This window comes from Hypomesus nipponensis, chromosome 21 (assembly GCF_054491055.1).
Source record: "Hypomesus nipponensis isolate SF chromosome 21, ASM5449105v1, whole genome shotgun sequence".
Taxonomy (NCBI): Eukaryota; Metazoa; Chordata; class Actinopteri; order Osmeriformes; family Osmeridae; genus Hypomesus; species Hypomesus nipponensis.
The window spans coordinates 11525404-11546844 of NC_140381.1; the positions used below are offsets into that span (position 1 = coordinate 11525404).

A 21441-nucleotide genomic window follows, 5' to 3' on the forward strand; every position below is an offset into this window, starting at 1 on the left:
AAGTGGCGGGGGGGTGGGGGGGGGGGGTGTAAGGCTGGAGGAGAGACGTGATGTAGTCGGGTGCAGTCCCGTTCACCACTCGGAAGGTCAGTACCAGAGTCTTGAATCTGATATGGGCCGTGATGGGAAGCCAATGGAGGGAGATGAGGAGCGGGGTAACAAGGGAGCGTCTGGGTAGATTAATGGGGAGGGGTCATCAAGCCAGGGTGAGACACATGCTCCCTTTCTGCCTCGTCACCATCTATATCTATCAATCCAGACCAAAAATATGACCAATGCACGGACCAGCACCACAAAGGCAGGATGATAAAATATGTTTCACTCACCAAGGCTGAGAGCTCACTTGAAGAGACACGTGCCTTCTTTTGAATGCTAACCGTTAGCCAGGGCCGGCGTTTGCTATAAGCAAACTAGGCATGCGCCCAAATAACTTATCATCAAGTTATATTTTTATTATAAATAGTATAACACTCACCACTAAAAAAAAATTTTTTTACCACGGATTACAAAAAGTTCCTATCAAAATATTGATGTTATGGCAATTTATGTAGTATTTTTTTGTCATTTGAGCAGAGTTGCGCGCTTAGACGCGAGAAAATACTTGGTTTCTAATTGTAAGTGCAATGTTGGGTCTGTGTTCTTTCATTAATTCCAATGCATTTTATCTGCAGCACATACGCAAGTCGTGTGAAATGGCCTTTAACCTACTGTAACATGACACCACACATTAATGACTCTTCCGCTGTCAACACAAAGTTGAATACTATGGAGGATTATAAGGGCCAAAACGAAATAAATAAATAATGATATAACACAAAGCTTAAATAAATAACTAATTACATAATGTAATGCCTAATTGACATACAAAATATAGAAATTACAAATGTTATGAGACACTAAATATATAAATGTTAAAATGTATTTCTGTTTATATATATATATGTATATTTTAATGTGTTCACATTTATTTATTTATACTTACATTTATTTATATATCCTTACATTTATCCACGGTGCAACTTGCTGCAGCAAAATAAATCTGTTGGCCCCCGTCACCAAATCAGGGGGCGGATTAAAGCCTCTGATTGGTGGTTCAACTTGACTCAACTGCTTTGGACTAATCCAAGATGGCAGCACCTTGTGCGGATTCAATGAATGAAATATTGCATGCTACAGTGGTCGAAATGTTGGCGGTAGCTGAAGAGATGGAGGCAACTGCCAATTACTTTTTTTCACATCTTATTGAGAGCTACGCTGAATGATTATTATATTATATTATATAATTAGTCATTTATTTAAGATTTGTGTTACAGTATTTATTTATTTAGTTTTGGCCCCTATAATCCTCCATTGAATACATGCACTTTGCGGCCTAATCCACATTAGGGACAACAGGGGCGGAATGTCGTGCGGCATTGGCTAACACCACTATATGTAAAGTTAGCTAGTAGCAACGTTAGCTAGCTAGCTATCAACATACATTTTAGTCACAAAATAACCATTGGCATTGCAACTAACAGACACACAAAACATTTCAAATTGTACTGACTTACATTTCTGAGAATGCCTCATTTGGAGATGTCTTTCCAATTTGTAAATTTTTAAGCTCCCATTACTGAGCAGGTCCCCACATAAAACACACTGAGGCCACGTTTACACATAGCCGGGTGTTTACAGAAACAAATATTTCTGCCGCTCCGTATTCAAAAATAACATTGTAGCCTACACACAAGATTGTTTTCAAAAATATTTCTGTTTACATGAACCCGCATAAATACGCCCCCAGCGCCATCATAACTATGCCAAACCTGTAAGCGGCAGTGTAATGTAAAGGATAAAGCCATGCAAACCAATCAGAATAGGCTTTATGCCAACGGCTAATGTGACGTACTGCCGTTGAAATCTCAGCCACAGCAAAAACATCCGTTACTAGGCTACGCATCCACTTGTTATGGTAGGTAGCGTTAGATGCTACGCTAGTTGACATGAACAAGTCAAAGTTTAAATACCAGAGAGTGTCTGGTACAACTTTCGAACACTGCTGTGTGCCACAGTGCCAGGCATCTGGAAAGTAGTTTGTTTTACTTTTCCTGTCGATGAGGAGCTGAGGCGTATGTGGATCGTCGCTATCCGCAGGGACAAATTCATGGTAACGCCTCATAACCGGGTGTGTAGTCGACGGGTGTTAAAAAAAGTGTGCTGTTCCTCAAAACAACTACGGATAGCACGATCAACTTCCTTTACCTTTCAGGCGCGAGGTTCATTTGCTTGAATGATTCACAAATAAATGTAACGCGATGCACAAATGTATTTCGTTATTCACAAATGTAACGCAATTCTACGGTGGCCCTGAAGTGCAACAGACCCCCCTAATATGAGTACATCCCCCAAATGAAAACACTCCCCCCGAAAACGAGTCAATTCCCCCCAAATCGGATGACTTGTTCACCTCCCCCCAATACAAAAACCCGCTCCCCCAAATGGAAAACGACATTACATTAACTCAAAAACACATTACATTAACTCTGAATGGAAAGGGTAGGTACTACTTCAGCGCTGATTGGATGCAGTAGGCTAACTAACAAGATAAGAAATTGATCTACAGAAGTACCAAATGCAATAGCCTGACAGAGTTACGTGCACAGGGACATTTGTTTGGCCATCGAAAAATGTAGCAAATAGTACAATACTTAATTAAAGTATTGCGTGTTAAAGTAAAAATCCATAGCCAAACAACTATATCCTGGTCCACGTTACTCTGTCATTGTGGCATTTTGTTCTATTAGTTGACTATTAGTTCTTTCTTCTGACAAGTCCTGCTTCCTGCAACTGCGTTTTTAGCGTGCGCATTGTAGCCTACTTATTTTAATATTGTGAAACGTTAACAGCATATCTAAGATTGTTTCATAGGAATGACCCTGATTATAAGAGTAGTCAGCAGCGAGTCATATGACTCTGAATTGTTAACACAAATATTTCCTCTTTCCTTCCAACCAAAACAATTAAGTTCATGATAATGACGGAGTTAAGTGGACTAGTTGTTTGGCTATTGATGTTTACGTTTAACACGCAATTTATGCTGTTGCATTAGTAGCCTATGCTACATGCTTCGATACCCAAATAAGTGGCCTGGTGCATGTAACTCTGTCAGGCTATGGCATTTTGTACTTCAGTCGATCAATTTCTTATCTTGTTAGTTAGCCTACTGCATCCAATCAGCGCTGAAGTGTAGTACCTACCCTTTCCGTTCAGAGTTAATGTAATGTCGTTTTCCATTTGGGGGAGCGTGTTTTTGTATTTGGGGGAGGTGAACAAGTCATCCGATTTGGGGGGAGTTGACTTGTTTTCGGGGGGAGTGTTTTCATTTGGGGGAGGTACTCATATTAGGGGGGTTCTTTTGCACTTCAGGGCCACCGTACAATTCACAAATAAATGACCCCATTACAGTAAATTACTACAAACAGGACGCTCACATGACGGGATGCATTTTTTGTTGCATACTGTGACGTTTGAGAACCTAAAACTCAGTTTAACCGAGTGCACATGCAAACACAAAAATTGAGTTTTCATAAATATCCACTTTGGCTGGAGTTTTTAGAAATTATTGTTTTCCGTGATTAAACCTCAATTTTCGTGTAAATAAAAGGCCAAACCACATTCAAAAATAAGCGTTTTTCCTCCGTATAAATGGGGCCTGAGGCATTTTAAATGGCTTTGGTGAAGCCAACGTTAAAAACTTTTCCTCAGAGCTGCCAACTCTCACGGTTTCACCGTGTGACACACGCATTTCAACCATTTCTCACGACCGAGTTGTGTGTTTGATCGTGAAAAGAAGGGGGGAGGGGTAAATCGCCTCGCACGCAGCATCTGTGCTAACTAGACTAGTGTAGCAAAAAGAACGCTCATCTTCTATTTTAATTCTGAAAATTATTTCACATATCATAGAATTGTTATGCATTTTCTCTTTGTCATTTTGCGACCCAATACAAACGTGTATGCAACCCATTTTCGGTCGCGACCCTAACATTAGGGAAACCATGCTTGTTTAGAGAACTATGACTCTGCATTAATCTGTCTGACACGCCCTGAGCATGGTGCACTGTGAGAAGGCAAGCGATGGCAAGCGATACATGTCGCTGCAGTGTGAACGCACCGTTCAAGTGTCAATAGCAACAATTTGCTTTGTGAGGGCTGATGGCCGCCGTTCCCTCAAACTGGCTTTGGTGCATTGCCTGTCAAGGGTGGAGTTGACTGGTGCTGTTTTTAAGGCTAAGGCCTGGCCTTAGTAACGTTTTGAAGAAGGGACTCCCACACAATGCCCCACATAGGAACACCAAGTCCTGGAAGAATAGAGATTTCTTCAAATTGCAGTTGGCATATTTAAGAAGGGATAAAAAGAGAGATACATAAGAGAAAGTGAGCCAAAGAAGAGGATGGAGCATTCGAGAGTGTTCGAGAATTATAACAAATGAAAACGACAGTCCAGAGAGAGGAAGTGGAAAGAAAATGGGAAGTTAGAATTATAGATGTAGAGAATGGAAAGCATAGGAGATGAAAGTTCTGTGTGGTCAGAGAATGTTAGACATTGTTCTAGGCCAGGCATCAAATGGAGACAGCTCAGATATTTAGTGGAAAGCAACTTTGGGAATCAAGGAGTGCCTCTGAAACCCTGGTAATTGTATCCCTACAAAGAACTCATTCCTTTATTCTTGATGTGCTTTCTGCTTCTGTGCCTGTCAGAGATTTACACCATAGATACATGTTTCACTTCCTGTCATACTGGCAAGCAACATTATCATGTTTTTATCTGTTTTTGCTCTCCCTCTTCCTGAGAAAGATATTTGATTTAAAAGGTCTCACTTCATGAACATGTTCAACACTGAATACAATTTGTCTCTAACAAAAGCTTTTCTCCCAAAATTGGGAGAAGAGACTTTTGTTCCTTTAATTCCATAAATATTCTTTCTTCACAGAATTGGGGGGGGGGGGGGGGGGCAAAAGAAAGAATGCAGTTGATTGTAAAAAACGAAAGGGAAAAAAAACATCTCGCTTCAAGCACAGTTCCTGTCAGCAGGGATTCAATTTGTCTCTGTGTCAGAAGTGGAGCAATGTACACTGGTATTGTTTTCTAAACAGAGAGGGAGGAGAAGAGGGGGGAAAGGATTGATAGCGAAAAGACAGAAGAAAGGTTCAGTCACTACAGACAGCTCTTGTAATGGATCAGGGCAGTAGAGGGGCCTCAAGCTAACGCTGCTGAAAAAAGCAGGCCAAGTAATTGCATGCTGAAGGTCCCTAGCCAGGCTTTGAGGAAATGAGGCAGTCGAACACCAAGTGTGAGGTGAAGGAACTGAAGGCTTGATTGGATCTCAAGTCAACATAGTAACGCATGTTACTAATGGAATATCCCACCTCAAATTCTGTTTTAAAATAAATGGTTCATATAATTATATAGCTTATTTTAAGGACACAATTTACTTTAACTACTCCCCTGGGGAGGACAAATAAATCCTAAATGTAGGGGGGTCATTCTTTGAGATCTGTAAATTTTGTTACGTTGATTAATGTGTTTACTGATGTCAAAACTGCCTGCACATTGCAAATGTACAAGCGCTGTATGGTAAATTAGGCCTACAATCATGACAACTGGCTCAAACATTGTGCATGTAATGACTTGTGTTATAAACTAAATGTTTGGATGTTTGTGGTGGTAAGACAATTTAACAGAGAACCAATATAGTGCAGTGTGATCAACATAACATAAGCAATTTATAAAGTACGAAACAGCAAACAAATTAAGGTTACATAGTCATTTGCATGAATGTAGGCTACCACAGCATTGGCAATTTGACTAGAATAGATGTGGAGGTTGAACAAGTACTTGAGAGATGACAGAGCATTTAAATTGTGATCTGAGCTATATAGGTACCAAAACCACTGAGAAGAACTGTCATCACCAGTGGCATCACAGGCACTGCACTATCTACCTATAATTTCAGAAATTTGTGTGTGGCACTGACATCATCGCGGACACTGTGCCCTAACTATAATTCTAGGAATCTGTGTGTGTGTGCCACCAATTTTTTCACAGGTATTATGCACTATCTATAGTTCAAGGTAGCCATAGTTGTGTAGTTGTTTCACTGACATGTAAATCACCGACTGCATCACGGGCACTGTCTGTTCATTTTTATTTATTTACTATTTGCGTTTGTCCCATGACTGCAATGACTTAAGTGCCCTCTGTCCTCTAGGACAATGGGGAGGATGCCCACAGGATTGCCCCCTCTTCAGTGGTCCACGTCCGGGGCCTCTGTGAGTCTGTTGTGGAGGCGGACCTGGTTGAGGCTCTGGAGAAATTCGGCAACATCTGGTAAACCATTTTTTGCCTCTTTTTTTGATATTCAGACTCAAAAATCAAACATAGAAACAGCCTCTGCTGGGATTTGTGTTTGTATATATGTATTTTGAGTGTTTTTGAAGGGTCTATATTGTGTGTCTTATGGAATTTTCGCACTGTTTATGCCAACATACTCACATATGGTATGCCAGTTGAACATTAAAGATAGAATATGAGAACTACTCCATGAGTTTACATTCACTTCTTATTTTATAATTTCTGCTTTAGTAAACCATATACTAACTAACCAACAACTCAATGTACTGATAAGAAATGTTATTCTACGCAGTCTCATCACCCTTGTATGGGTTTGATCGATGTTTGGACTACAAAATGGGATAAGAGTGTTTGGTCTACTAGAATTACAAATATCTCTGGAGTCTTTTTGTCTCCCATCAGCGAATGTTTATTTATCTTCTGAGAATGTTGGGAATCCATTTCAGTGCTATTAATGTCCCAAATACTTATCGAAAAACAGCCTTTGGCCATCAACGACCATGAAGGGCTAAATCAGTAGCCTGTATGTCATGTAGAGAGGAACTTCACTTAAAACGAGCATTTTATTTTCAGCCCATGTCCGCTCACTAAATGTATTGCTTTGAACATCAGACTACCCATTTACCAAAGGGTAAACTGGTCATGGTAGGGTATGTATGTTTAGCAAACCTAACTTTTTTGGCTTAAGTTTGAAAGGATATACCCCCCCCTCCCCCGTTTAAAAGCCACTCCTCCAAAACACATGAATCTGCTGCCTGTCTACTGCTGGGAGGTAGGTAGAAAGACAAGTAGCCCACTCAATCATTGCATGACATCCAATCACTTTGTTCAGTCCAATTTAAATGATTGGTTGTGTTTATTACAGTCCTATGACGCCCACAGATATCAGATTAATTACATTTCACTGTCAAACGTTTAGATGTATTTGTTGCTATCAGGATGTGTAGTTTATTTCCGCATATATTACAAAAAGTGCTTCTCAACAACATTACATAACCTGCCTTTAGCACCTTTAAACTTATTCTTCATTTATTGAATAGGCCTATGTTAGAGAATACAAATGGAAGGTGTAAAAACAATATGCGCACAAATAAAATAAAATAAAAAAAACGACATCTCCCTCGTTTGTCCAATGTCACCTGATATTTCCATAACTCGGAGGTCCCGGCTTTGAGGATAGAATGGCAGTTTGATTGCAGGGGGACTTGACAGTGTGGTGCTTAAATACGTTGTTTCCTGTTGCTGTAGTCGGAAATGGAGATCAGGCGAGTGTATTTTTAGGCCTGGTGCAATATCGATGAAGGTCCTTTTGAGTGCGCTGGGGGGTGACATAGTTTGACACACTGTACGTGAGCTGTCAGTTCAACTCAAGTAGATTAGGAGAGAGTGTTACCAGTGAGTGAGACAGTTAATGAAATGCATAACATTTTGTTTACCATACAGAAAATATTGCACTGTTGGGCAATGAGTTAGAGAGTTATTGAATGTTTTAAAACTACATTTTGAACAAAGTATAAGAGATCTTATAGTCTGTTGTTTATGCCAACACCAGGCATTGTAGATATCAGATTGTATGTTCAAATATAATCTTGTACCATCTAATTACTTTCCGGTAATTAGATGGTACACTGTACTTCACTGTTAAACAAATACAGTTGATGAAGCGCAGGCATCTTGCCAGAGACTAGAGTACAGAAATATAATATTGCATTCTGCTTTCTCTAATCCTTCCCCCTAAGTCGATGGGGTTTGGAGTTTGGTTGGGTGAAACTAATTCTCATACAAGCAAACACTTTCAATTTTCCACCCCTGCTTGCAGTCTATAAGAAAAACATTAAGCAATTCAATGTGGGAATTAGGGATCTGAAATTGGAAATGGGCCACTGTGAGATACTATCTGCAAACCAGTGTGGAGATAATTGCTAGCTGTGTGTGAATGCTCTCTCTGTTTGCTGTATTGAAAGCCACCAATTGAATCTGAATACAGATTTTGTATTTTTTCTGCTCTTCCAAATGAATGTTGCAAAATGAAGGCTGTAATTCCACAGTGAATAGATATTGTAGGATACAATTTGACGCAGGCTTGTTTAGTATAATTTATCCAATGCTTCAGTTGCAGGGTTGAAATTCAATCTAACTGATATGGAGGCATGGAAACAGTGTACAGAGAGCAAGCTCAACACATTCCTCTGCATGTTGTGAAATCAAACACAGTTTGGAGCTTTTATATTACAATGGCACAGTAGGCCAGCCAGCCCACTCATTGTGTTCACTCTTTATTCACTTTCGCTGTCTTGATTTCCACCTTTCTTTCCGGCAGCTATGTGATGATGATGCCCTTCAAACGCCAGGCCCTGGTTGAGTTTGAGGGTATGGAAAGTGCTGACAAGTGCGTAGCGTGTGGCGCTAACGAGGCTGTCTACATTGCCGGACAGCAGGCCTTTTTCAACTACTCCACCAGCAAGAGAATCACCAGGCCTACCAACTCAGACGACCCCAACAGTGGCAACAAAGTCTTGCTCCTGTCAATCCAGAACCCACTCTACCCAATCACTACTGTAAGTTGAATTTGTCTTCCTGGTTTGCATTCGGAGTACTTACAAAGTAGGGAAATGTATAGAGGAGAAAATATAGCAGCTGATTATTTCATGGAGCGTTATGCTCGGTGGTTCTCATGATGAATGTGAAGCAACTTTTCCTAAAATGAGCAATGTTCACAGAACAATGGGTTTTTAAGCATATTGCAATTGGAGCGAGCCCTATTCCTGCAAAATAAAAAAATCACTTTTATGTTTTTTGTGCAACTTATCATTTCGTCATGCTTGTTTTCGCCGACAAAATCCTCTCTGATGTTGTTGTTGTCCTTTAAGCATGGCATACTTTTCATTGTGCTTGTACAGCTGTCACTCACTTTGTGTGCATGTTTGTGTGTGTGTGTGTGTGTCTTGCAGGACGTTCTGTACACAGTCTGCAATCCCATAGGCAACGTGCTACGCATCGTCATTTTCAAACGCAACGGAATCCAGGCCATGGTGGAATATCCTTTACTGAGTCAAGCTGGGTTGCATCAGGGAGGGGAAGTGGGTGTGTGTTTGTTTGTGTGTGCGTCAAAGGTGTACAAGCACAGAATTTAAAGTGTCTGTGTTTCTTTGTGTTAGTCTGCTCATCTTTGTATGAAAGTGTGTGTGTGAACGAGCAGATGTCTGTCTTTTGTGTATTTTCTTGTATGTCTGAGTACGGCCTAAATATGTCAGCATGTGGTATTTGTCACCGGTGAGTTTGAGGGGCAGGGTGTCAGTCCACACGCACACACACACACACACACACACATACTAACACATTCTCTCTCAGGCAGTACAAGGCTGTTGAGAGGAGATGGGTGAGAGTTCCTCACTCCCACTCGGCCCGGCCCTTGAGAGAGCTGGATCAGGAGTAGCAACACACTCCGGCCCTCTCATCTCAGAACTCCCTCATCAAATATGGATGTGCCTCGGCAACACACACACTTGCCGGGGGCGGGGGGCGTGTGACACTGACAAAATGGGCTGATGATTCGGAGGACGCTCTTGAAGGGGTAAACACACTCGCTCATCTCTCCCGGCCCCTGGAGGAGGTGCTCAGTCCTTTACGGTACCTGAATCTGAACACTGTGTCACACTTACAGACGATTTAGTACACACTAACCCCTATGATAATTCACGGTTGTGTGTTTGAACAGCTAAACAGTTCACCCTGTGTCTGACTCATTGTAAGAAGTGTATACGTGACTCTTAATAGTACTGTAATGTTGGGGTGTACTTGAGTTAAAAATATGCATTTGATCAGATTAGCTATAGCAACTAAGGTTCTAGTTCAAACAAGGCAAGTTAGCGAGCATACCATATAGTGTGAGATAGTGAGCGCACCATATGGTGTGCAATCTCATGCCACCCTCTTGCCACCCCATGTTCTCCTTGTTCACTCACGACTGTGCGGCAACGCACAGCTCCAACCTCCTTGTTACGTTTTTTTAAGACACAACCACCTCTAATCTGTCAAAGCATCTTGGAGAGGGTTTTCACCGACGTCACATTCTGGGCAGGAACCCGGATGCGCGGCCATTGTGGAGGCACTTGGTGTAAATAACTGAACGGAGTATAATGGAGTATTATGCGCTTTGGATACTTTAAGTGAATGTAGCCATGTCCAAACAACCGAAAAGCTAATCAAAACACGGCCAAGATGCAAAGGCATATAGGGAAGGACTCGGACCACAAGAAAATGCGAGATATTTCGAGAAATTACGATTTATTGGCGGTGTAGATCCCTACGAGTTAGCTCCCTCTTGGATCCGTGACGACCCGGTGATTCTTCCTTCAGTTAAATATCCCAATATAGTCAACTACCTGGTTTTCTCGCCGAGCCCATACACAGCGGAAGACCTTAAATCCTACAAAGGTTTGGAGGCCTATAACCAGATGGTGTGTGGATGGGTGAGGGAGACGCAGTACACGTTATCAATGACCGTTGTGTTGTAAGTAAGTAATGAAATAACGTCTTTAACCAACCTAAACTTAACTGTATGATATTATTGCGATACTCAAGGTGTAGCCAAATGACTCTCAATCCTGTTTTTTCCCTGGTAGATCTTGGTTGAGCATTGCCAACCACAAGCGCTTCCTTTACATTGACTTTGATATTCACAGTATGTTCATTTTACCCACCGAACTGTCGTTATCCAACTATGACAAGGTAAAATCGGTTTTGCAGTCAATTGCCCCTTTAAGCATTTTTTTTGTTGTTGACATTTTGCTTACTTCCAGTACTGTAGCCTTGTTATGCTTGACAACTTTTAGGTTGATGTTCACAACTTTTTGTCAGCTTTGTGGTACTAAAAAGCATTAAAGAGAGAGATTGTGTATGTCCTCATTATAATAAGAATGAGTTGATTTGGCATATGGTACATATATTGTTATTTGGCAAGTGCATCTCAGGTGATGTTACGGAGTAATCTAAAAGTAATGTATCAACTAGTGTCACTAGTTACTTTCAGCAGTGAGTAATCTAGTAAAGTAAAGCATTACTAATTACTTGTTTTAAAGTAATGTGTAATCTATTACTTTTTGTAGTTATTACCCCAACACCGAACATGGCCATACTTTTTTTTATTACTTTTTTGAGACGTGTTGTTGCCATCAAAATCAAAAAAAGTATTTTTTCCTTAAAATTGTACATTTCATCAGTTTAAACATTTGACATGTTTTATGTGTTCTATTGTGAATAACATCATGGGTTTATGAGATTAGTAAATCATTGTGTTATGTTTTTTATTTTATTTTATACGTCCCAACCTTTCTGGAATTGGGGTTGTATTCCAGCTCCCTACCATGAAATGAATAGGGCACTTTAAGAAGTATTCGTTAGACTATTACTTAATTTAGTATAGTGCTGCAATTTTGTCATTCTTATCCTTCATATATGTCATAGTTGTATTGTATTACCTTATTTGGATAGCATCTCCCTGCGATTATTTTGCGTAGCCACAAGCCAATCAGCTCAGTCACTGTGAACAGGTTATAGTTGTGTGCCTTTGTGGTGCCCTGCACTGTCCTATTTCTCCCTTGATATTTACTTTGTCATTGTGATTACATGCAAGCCCTACTTTGTTCGCTGTATTTGAATTCCATTGAGAATCTACTGCTTGCTCTTCCTTAATGGTGTCGCAACGTTTGAAACGGTTCAAAATGCCCAGAAGGCCAAAGCTGCTCTCAATGGAGCCGACATATACGCCGGCTGCTGCACCCTCAAGATTGAATACGCTCGGGTAAACATACACACCCATACACACACGCTGCTCATACACACACACACACAAGAGGTGCTCTTACACACATACACACACTCCACCAGGTCCCTTCCCTGTGGACCCCTAACACACATGCACTGTTGCTCTGCTCTCTCTCCTCCCCACCCAGCCCACGCGACTCAACGTCATACGTAACGACAACGATAGCTGGGACTACACCAAACCCTTTCTTGTCAGACGAGGTAGGACTTCTCCCTCTCTTACCAGAGTGTCAGAATGCAAGGATTCCATCAAAATTGTAAATGAGATAACCCTCTCAGGGAGTGTCATAAAAATAGTGTGTGGATACAGCCATATACAAAATGCTAATTTTCAGAAATTCAACTCAACATGAGTACATTGTAGTGTGAATTTCTACATAATGTGCTATTTTGCCCAGGGGTCAAGATTGCATGACGGGTGTGATCAAATCCTACCCTAAGTTTGTCTCAGTGTATCTATTATGAGGAACTAATGTGGAAAGAAAAACCCAGCCGACCCCCTCATACCCTGGTTTGGTTGTTGAATCGCAGTCAAAACCATTCCTAAATCCCTCCAACCTTCACACTTCTACAGAGGCATAATCAGTTGAAATGGGCTGTGACAAGAAATGAGTTACGCCACCGTGGTTTTACACGTGCTTAAAGAGCTGCAATGAATCACAATTTAGCAGACAGTCTGTTGAGTTCAATTCACATCTACCTTTCCATCTTTCCTTTTTTTTTAGCTCTTTTAAATGAAACATTACAAATAAACACTTGGGGTGTCATCAAATTATATTAAATAAATTGGAGGAGAGTGGATATATATATATACAGTGTACTTTGTGGTTTCTATTTATACTCACACATGACCTTCTATTTAGTTTACCACTTCCTGTGCTTGACAACGCTGTAATTCGACAATGGTCTCTGTACATTCTCTTTACATTCTCTGTCATTCACTATATATTGAGGGAACTTCACCAGCAACAGTGTGAAGGACAATTGTCTCTTAGAAGGGCTCTCGAGTAACAAATTCAACCTGACCTTAACCTTCCTCTTCAGACAATACCATAGCATTTTAGTCTTCATTTAAAATACTTTGTCCATGTGAAAGCTGATTTTAATGTCAGTAACTTTGTTTTTGCAGCACTCAGTTCTCCTGGTCTTTCAACCGCAATAATATACTCGACAAACAGCACTGTCGTATGAAAACTATTATATATATTTGGACAGGTCACCATTGTAAATGGGAATTGGTTCTCAATTGATTTTACCTGGTTGAATAAAGGTCATATATTTGTATTTTATTCAGTCAGACAAACTGTTAAAAAACCATGAATTATTTTAGACATGTCTAAGGAAGTCCCTCTGAGTGCACCAATGAACGAACATGCAATCCAATCGCATCCTTACAATTGGTCCTTTTGATCTCCTGATTTCAAGGCTACCTTTTAAGTGCTGTGAAAAGACTATGTTGAAAGACCCAGGATCCAAAACCAATTTTCCTCCAGATGGCTGCATTGCAACGGTTTTGTAAATGGTTTGCATTTCGACCATTTTGAATGGACAACAGGAGCTTTTCAAAGTGGTCCGAGGCGCTTTAATCACAGAAATAAATAAATAAACTCTGTGGCTATAATGATATTCATATGAATGGGGAGTGTGGGGGTCTTAACCGAGCATAAAACCACATGAGGCTTCACCTTGATTAAACAGTGCTCAAACTGTGTGATTGACAAGCAGCCCAAATTCCCATTCTCTCCCCCCACAAATGGAGGGTAAACAGAGTCTTATCACCCGCAAGCCAGGACTGCTTTCCAATCGATTGCCTTCCTCCTCGCACTGGATATGAAGGTCTGTTTGACTTTGACGGCATTGAGGATTGCTCAAGTCCAGGTGGAAGATCGGCAAAGTGGCTTGACCGTTGTATGTGTTTTTTTTTTTTTATTGACAGTTGTTGAAGAAGACCAATGTAGCAGGCCAAATGCAAAAAAAAAAAAAATACATAGTGTTGATACAACACTGAGTGTTGATCCCCCATGTGTGTGTGCCGGTGTGAAACAAGAACACACCACTACCCAGGCCTCTCGAGCTACAATAGAGCCACATTAGTTTGAGGGTCCACTAAGCTTGCATTCTAGGAAAGTTAAAATGGTTGCTCAAATATGGATGGTTACTCACGCTTATGTATCCACTGTTCTTCAAAATAATTTGTTCAGTATTCTTAACTTGGAGCCTTGTGATTAGTCCAGTGCTCATATATAGAAATGCCATAAATATTGCACCAAAAAGACATGTTCAGCATGCATCAGCCAGGAGGTACAGAATGGAAGTACAGAATAAACAACAACATATGGGAGCGTTTGATGGATGAACAGACAGACAGATATGGTTTGCATTCCTGTTTAGTCTTGTTTAGTCTTAATGACTTGTGTGTTTCTGGAAAATTCAGTAGGCCTACCATTTGTGGGCCTACATTAAAGAACTCTGCCAAACACTGTGTAGAAGTGTAGAATGAAACAGTTCTCATTCCCCTGCAAGAGGGAATGGTGATAGGCTAAAGCAGTCCCTTAAGTTTTTCCCTTCTAGTGATATTTTCAAGCATTTAGCCTACTCATTGCATTAATTCATTGATAAAGAACCCCCTTTGAAACAAGCTTATTCTAACAACGTTGTCATTGGCAGTATGTCAGATGGAATTGTGAATCAAACAGTACCATCTGCTGAATGAAAATATGCCCCAAAAAACATAAATAAGCTTGACATTTATTTAGGGGAAAATGGCTCATTCAAAAAAACATCTAAAACATGCAGGACAGTGGCACCGGAGGGCCAGGGATGCCTACCCCTGCTGTAGGCCTACGTGTACTGGTTACCTAAAAGTTGCCGTCCTCCACAATTAGCAAACACAAGTTAAATAGGGTTAGCTAGATGGCTAGTCAGCTGCTAGCCCCTTATTAAACCGATAAGTTGGCTAACTAATTAACTTGAAACATTGTCAAGTAAGAAAAATATTAATTGTGGTGAAAGGTATGCTGTATCTTGGCAGACTACTTTAGCTGTTCAGCTATCCAATTTAGATTCATTATTTGCTTGCCACATTTCAGTCCTAGATACAACCACACATTATCTAACTAGTATTAGTATCACTGCTCTTTGCTTTCATTATAAATTGACAGTTTTTAATAAATTCCCAGTAACAAACAATCAAATATGAAGTTTGTGATACGGGTTGCTGTGAAGCAGGGGAGACTGGGGACAGTCGCAACAAGGGACAGTTGCAACAAGTCTTATTCCTCCAATCAGAAACAGAGCTAGAGTGATGACACTCATACTGCACATTCACAGTTAGACCCCTCCCCCCACCAAGAAGACAAATATTCAACATCTGCTGTTCCATTCATTGATCAAAACTTGTTTTGGAGGTATGAAAGTAAATTTTTTCATGAGCTGTATTTTTGTCATACTGTCCTGACCTTTTGTATGAATTAATAAAAACTTACTTAGTTTGAATTATTGTTTTGTTGACTTCTAAGTGAGATGGTTAGCATGTGTCAAGGTCAGTTTGTCTAGCTAGCACATGATGTTCTGTCATGGCTTATCTAAGCATCACTATCAAAACAGACCACACAACAGTATTTTTCAACATGAACAAGTCAATATTTTGGAACGAGCGTCAGATTGCAAATTGTTCCATTCTTCCTGTCTGACACTGAAATATGGAGAGATTGAATAGCATCTGTAACACCTGCACACTGAATCTATGTAGGCCTGTGTTCTACACATAAACAAACTAAACTCAACAACTGGTATTCGATCAATATTACTACATAAAATACAATAATATTATTGTATAAATAAATAATACTTTAATATTAAAATAAATAAGTTAATATTTTCAGAATTCTATGGTCATTGAGACAAAAAGCTTAAGTTAATTAGTGAAATTTAAGGTATTTTAAACATGTTGCAACTGTCCCTGAATTGTTGCAACTGTCACCTGGGTTGGGGTCAGTTGCAACATCTGGCTTCTTCCATTCAAATAAATACTGTGAACGATATGTCATATGTAATCATCTTTAAATAGTATGGGTAATTAGCAGACAGATGCAAGTTTTGCATCTGGCCCACATTGCTGCGGTCTCCCGGTCGTGCGAACAAGCTAACATTCTGTTAGCTAGTCTATCAGCTTGTGATCGCTTTCCCACAGCGGGCGGAACTTGTCATAAAATTAGCGATAACAAAGCCCGCCCATTTAAAGGGAAGATATGATTGGTCAATTTTACTGTCAATGGAAATTAGTCTTTCATTGAATTTCTATTAAGGGGCCGTCTGTAAAATTCATAGCCAACACCAATCACAGAGCTGCATTTTCCTCCCAACAACGGAGGCAGCAAAATTCTGATAGGGTGACAAAACTGTTTTTTTTTCATTTAACTCTTCACATTCCAACACAAACTGAATAGGCAGGATTGATGGGTTTATTTCAGAAACATTGTTTTTAGATTGACAAATTATGAATTGATAAAATAAAATAATAACAGATTACTTTTAAAATATATACTTTTTGAATATATTACCCTGACGGTTCCCCACTGGTTGAGCGCAAAGAAAGTAACGTTAGTTAACTTGTTGGAGAAGAGGTAGAGTAATGGAGTATTTAAGGTTACCTAAAAAGCTGAGAAAACTGGACCAGCAGCCATACACATTTTTTTCCAGACAGTAAGTAACTTGTTACCTAGCTAAATGTGTATGCAAATAAAATGAGTAGCCTCATAAAAGCATGAGTTGCTATTTTTCTGATAAAATGACATGTGGTCGCAATGCAGGCAGTCACTGTCTCTGAGAAATGTCACTATTCCTTTAGATGTGAATTCAAACGGTCAATGTAGTCCTCGAAATTATGTTTTAAATGTGCACATTTTTATATATAAATTGTAGGCAATGCACATAACAAAAAAAATATATGGGTATTTATTTGGACCCCCCCCCAATGTCTAAACCATGGTTACGCCCTTGCTCTCTTAAGGCCGCAATATGCTACTCCGACTCCGTTTACGGATGGGCCGGCGGACGGAAACGGACGGATAGACTTCGTTTAAGGTTCTCCATAGGCTGTGGGTGCCGAAAACAATTCACTGCGCTGTGGTGCTGCACTGCGATTCTAGCTAGGTTATCGAAAAGCCGGAGCAAATGTACTATTTAGCCGTTTCATCAATAAAATAAGCAAATTTTCAGCAACTACACTGCCCATTTCTTGTCGCATTCTTCGCATTTTAATGCAGATGCTGATTTACATGTACTGTACTGAAATATGAATTGTAAACTTACAGCAATGGCGGTCAAAGGATTCTGTTTGTCTTGTTGGTCATGGCAACCCCGCCCCTGATGCAAGCGGTTCTCAATACGGACCAATCACAGCCAAGAGATATCCGTAAAATGACGGACAGACGGATAGTCAGGAAAATCAGCAGGTGCAAGTAGAGCTCTCCGACGGGCTCGGAGAGGGCGTTTTACATTGGAGAGGGCGTTCCCGGTGTCCACGAAAACTGAGTTGTATAAATTGGCCCTGACAACTCGTTTCTCTCAAACAAACAAAACAACTATGACAACGTCAGGCTACCGGTGTTGGGCCAAAATCTCACTCCCCTCCAGAATTCTAGCGTATGCTATGTAGATTGGCGAACCAAGGCGATTTTTACAAGTAAAATGTTAAGCCTAGGTTCCCTCGTCTTAGGCTTTGAGGAATCTGTCAGTAGGCTATTTTATTCATTAATTGTTTCATTAACTGTTGAGCTGCACTTGAGAAACGATGTTGATGTTGTGCGACATTGTCCTATTATCGGAATGAGATAAAATTTGAATTATGTTGTAGTTGCGACTGCTGTTATGTCATTGTCTGGTAAAAGCGAGCATCCTTCTTTGTATTCATTTGTACAAATCACTTTTAGTAGAACTATTCACATCTGATTCTTGATTACGTTGAACTTGCTAGTAGGCTACTATAGTACTATATGACTATATGCCTATGCCTATATAGTACTATATGCCAATTGTAATAGAATTGTCTGGTAAATGAGTATAGCTACATTCTTTTACACATTTATATAAAAAGGCCTCTGCTCACAGCCAGAGGTCCCTCCTACCAGAATTCAACTTCTATTTCCGTCTCAGTAAACTACTTGCTACACAACTGTTTTGTGGTTACAATCGTATCCATTATATATATCCTGCTTCCCACAACCTAGTTAATATCTATCTCACTTGCAACATACAGTGCTTGATTCTAGTATGATAAGCCCAGCCTGGACCTTCCCTTTGTGACTGGCAAGTGGAAAACATTTAATAAATGATGACATTTTTATAGGTTCCATCAAATTTATTTTAAGCAAAAAACTATAATGATATATTTAACAAAAAGTAGAAAAAAAAGAAAGAAATTGTGATAATTTAAACAAGAGTTTGAGGCTTGATCATGAAAACAGGTCAGGGCTTTTAACGCAGGCAGCACAGACATATTCTTCTAAGTTGGATTTGAGCACAACACTGATGGAACCATCTGAGGCAGCTGTCACAGCCAACCTGAGATTTTGGATAAACATTGAGACAAATTTGTGGAATGATAATGAAGGATCAACTATTAGGAATGGCAAAAACTGGCTTAATTATAAATGTGTCTAGTAGTGAAAAAAGTATTGTATTCAATACCAGTTTACACGCTATTACCCAGTTAGTGTCACCATCCAGATTGTCCACATCCCCGCATAGCTTATGTGTCGGATCTTATAGTCCCAAGATATGAGGGGGAGGATTTTGGCAGGTATAAAAAAGTGTTGCCAAAATCCTACTCCCCTTCTAAGTAGTACTATGGTACTATATGCCTATATGTACTATATATGTACTATATGCCTATGTATATATGCTATATAGGCATGAGTAAGTTAAAAATAATTACTGAATCGCTCGATCATTAAATAGTTGATTCAAGTAGAGGTTGGTTTTTAGGATTGTTAAATTGCTGAGTTAGAGTGCGAGAACAAGATAACTCATACAAAGTAGCCTACTGCAATGCATACATGGTGAAAATAATGGGGCATCTAGCATTTAATATATTAGTTATTCAGTTAGTTAGTATTTGTATTAAACATAGATAAACACAGCTCTATTTGAACGTTTCAGGGATGTAGGAGGTGGAAGAAAAGAGATTTCCTATGTGCTTATGCTGATCACAATAGTCATTTCCTTATCAACTATTCATACAGCCAAATCCAGAATTACTGGCACCAGTAACTTTTAAACATTCTCTCCAATCCGAGGATAATTTTTTCAGTTTTATTATACTGTTTCTAAAATTGATTGTGAAATGCATTGCAATGCAAATTTGACATTTCACATAACTGATTATGTAGGCTAATGTCTGCAGATTGAAAAACATCTGATCGCTGTTCTCCTACAGGGCAAACTGTTAACTCCTTAATGGTTAATGGTTTGTCAGAGTTACAAAATTTAGCTAAGTTGTGGGTTTTATAAGAAGCCTATTATCAATCTGCAGAATGGAGAAAATGTTTTAAATAACACAACAATGTCAAATGTCTCTCTGAGGATAGGACGGTGTTGATATTGAATAGATAAAACAAATTGTACCTAATTTACAAGTCAAATAGGGTTTGTCAGGAATCAGAGAGCAATCCTCTTTACAGAATCATATAGGAAAGTATAAAAGTATATAAATATAGGCACATACGAAATCAATTTTCTTCCACCTCCTACATCCCTGAAATGTTCAAATAGAGCTGTGTTTATCTATGTTTAATACAACTAAATGCCCCATTATTTTCACTATGCATGCATCGCAGTAGGCTGTAGTACTGTGTATGAATTGTCTTTATCTCGCACTCTCACTCACCAATTTAACAATCCTAAAAACCAACTGCTACTTGAATCAACCATTTAATGATGCAACGATTCAGTATTTCTTTTTAATTTACCGAGTGAGTAGGATTTTGGCAACACTGTTTTTCATACCTGCCAAAATCCCCCCCCCCTCATTTCTTGGGACTATAAGATCGGACAAACCCCAACTATTTGGGGATGTGGACAATCTGCATAGCGACACTAAATGGGTAATAGCTTGTAAAACTGGTATTGAATACAATACTTTTTTATAAGACACATTTATAATGAATCATTGGTATTTTGTTGTATAAGAGGTAATGTTATTATAGGTGACAGTGACAGTTTTTGCCATTCCTTATGTTTGATCATTCATTATCATTCCACAAATTTGTCTTAATGTTTATCCAAAATCTCAGGTTGGCTGTGACAGCTGCCTCAGATGGTTCCATCAGTGCTCAAATCCAACTGAGAAGAATATGTCTGTGCTGCCTGCCGTAAACAGCCTTGACCTGTTTTCATAATCAAGCCTTCCAACTTCCAACTACAATATGTCCATACATTTCAGTATGTGGTGCATCCCTAGGAACAATCACTTTTGATCTGAAATATAGTATTTAAGAAATATAGCTTTCTGAAAAAAAGTGGTCTTGTGGCACAGCTTGCCCCCGGTGCAGGCTAAGTTGTGCCTTTAGAGAGAATACATTGGGATAAATTGTGCAATTGATTATTGAAGTAAAACTCTATATTTTCATCTCAGAAACTGTGATGCTATATAAAAGGTAGACAAATTCAATACAAAATTACTAATTTAAAGTTTATTTATAGTTATTTTACAATATCAAAGGCCAATTTTCTACAAGCCAATTGCGCCTCACAGACATCCCAACCTGCAGGCTTCTCCCCCTCCTCAACCAGAAATGTTTTCAAACTTTTCTATAACTGTTCAGACACAACAATCAAAAAACTTTGATCATAGAAATGTTACTTTGGAAGGCAAAAAACAGTTTTTTGAACTTGAATGTGTTCACCTCTCATGCAATGAAGCTCTCTTCTTTACAGGATGAGTAAAATGACTGACTCTTCAAAAATCTGTGGTCCCATGACCAATGTCTTCTATGGTTCCCTAGAAACAGGGGGTGGCACAACTTCCCCGCTGGCACAACTTACCCCACTCTCCCCTATACATTTGTAAAATAGTGTAGCTATCGGGGGGCTTTGGTCTTTTTTGGGGGTGCTGAAGCACCTGCTAGCCCTTCCCTGTCGCCGTCCATGATTACGATAATAGGACAGTGTAGCCCATCAACATCGTTTCACAAGTGCAGCTCAACATTACGTCTACACAG

The 21441-nt window shown here is 39.6% G+C and overlaps 1 protein-coding gene across 1 annotated transcript in view; it reads left to right on the forward strand.

Moving 5' to 3' along the window:
- The window catches only part of hnrnpll (heterogeneous nuclear ribonucleoprotein L like), a gene marked incomplete at its 5' end in the record, with an annotated part of 55400 nt that overhangs the window by 23060 nt on the left and 10899 nt on the right, over positions 1 to 21441 (forward strand). Inside the window, 5 exons of the mRNA XM_084685979.1 lie at positions 6252 to 6370; positions 8715 to 8952; positions 9346 to 9431; positions 12101 to 12197; positions 12349 to 12421. Coding sequence (XP_084542105.1) covers positions 6252 to 6370; positions 8715 to 8952; positions 9346 to 9431; positions 12101 to 12197; positions 12349 to 12421 — 613 coding nt within the window. The remainder of the gene's footprint in view (positions 1 to 6251; positions 6371 to 8714; positions 8953 to 9345; positions 9432 to 12100; positions 12198 to 12348; positions 12422 to 21441) is intronic.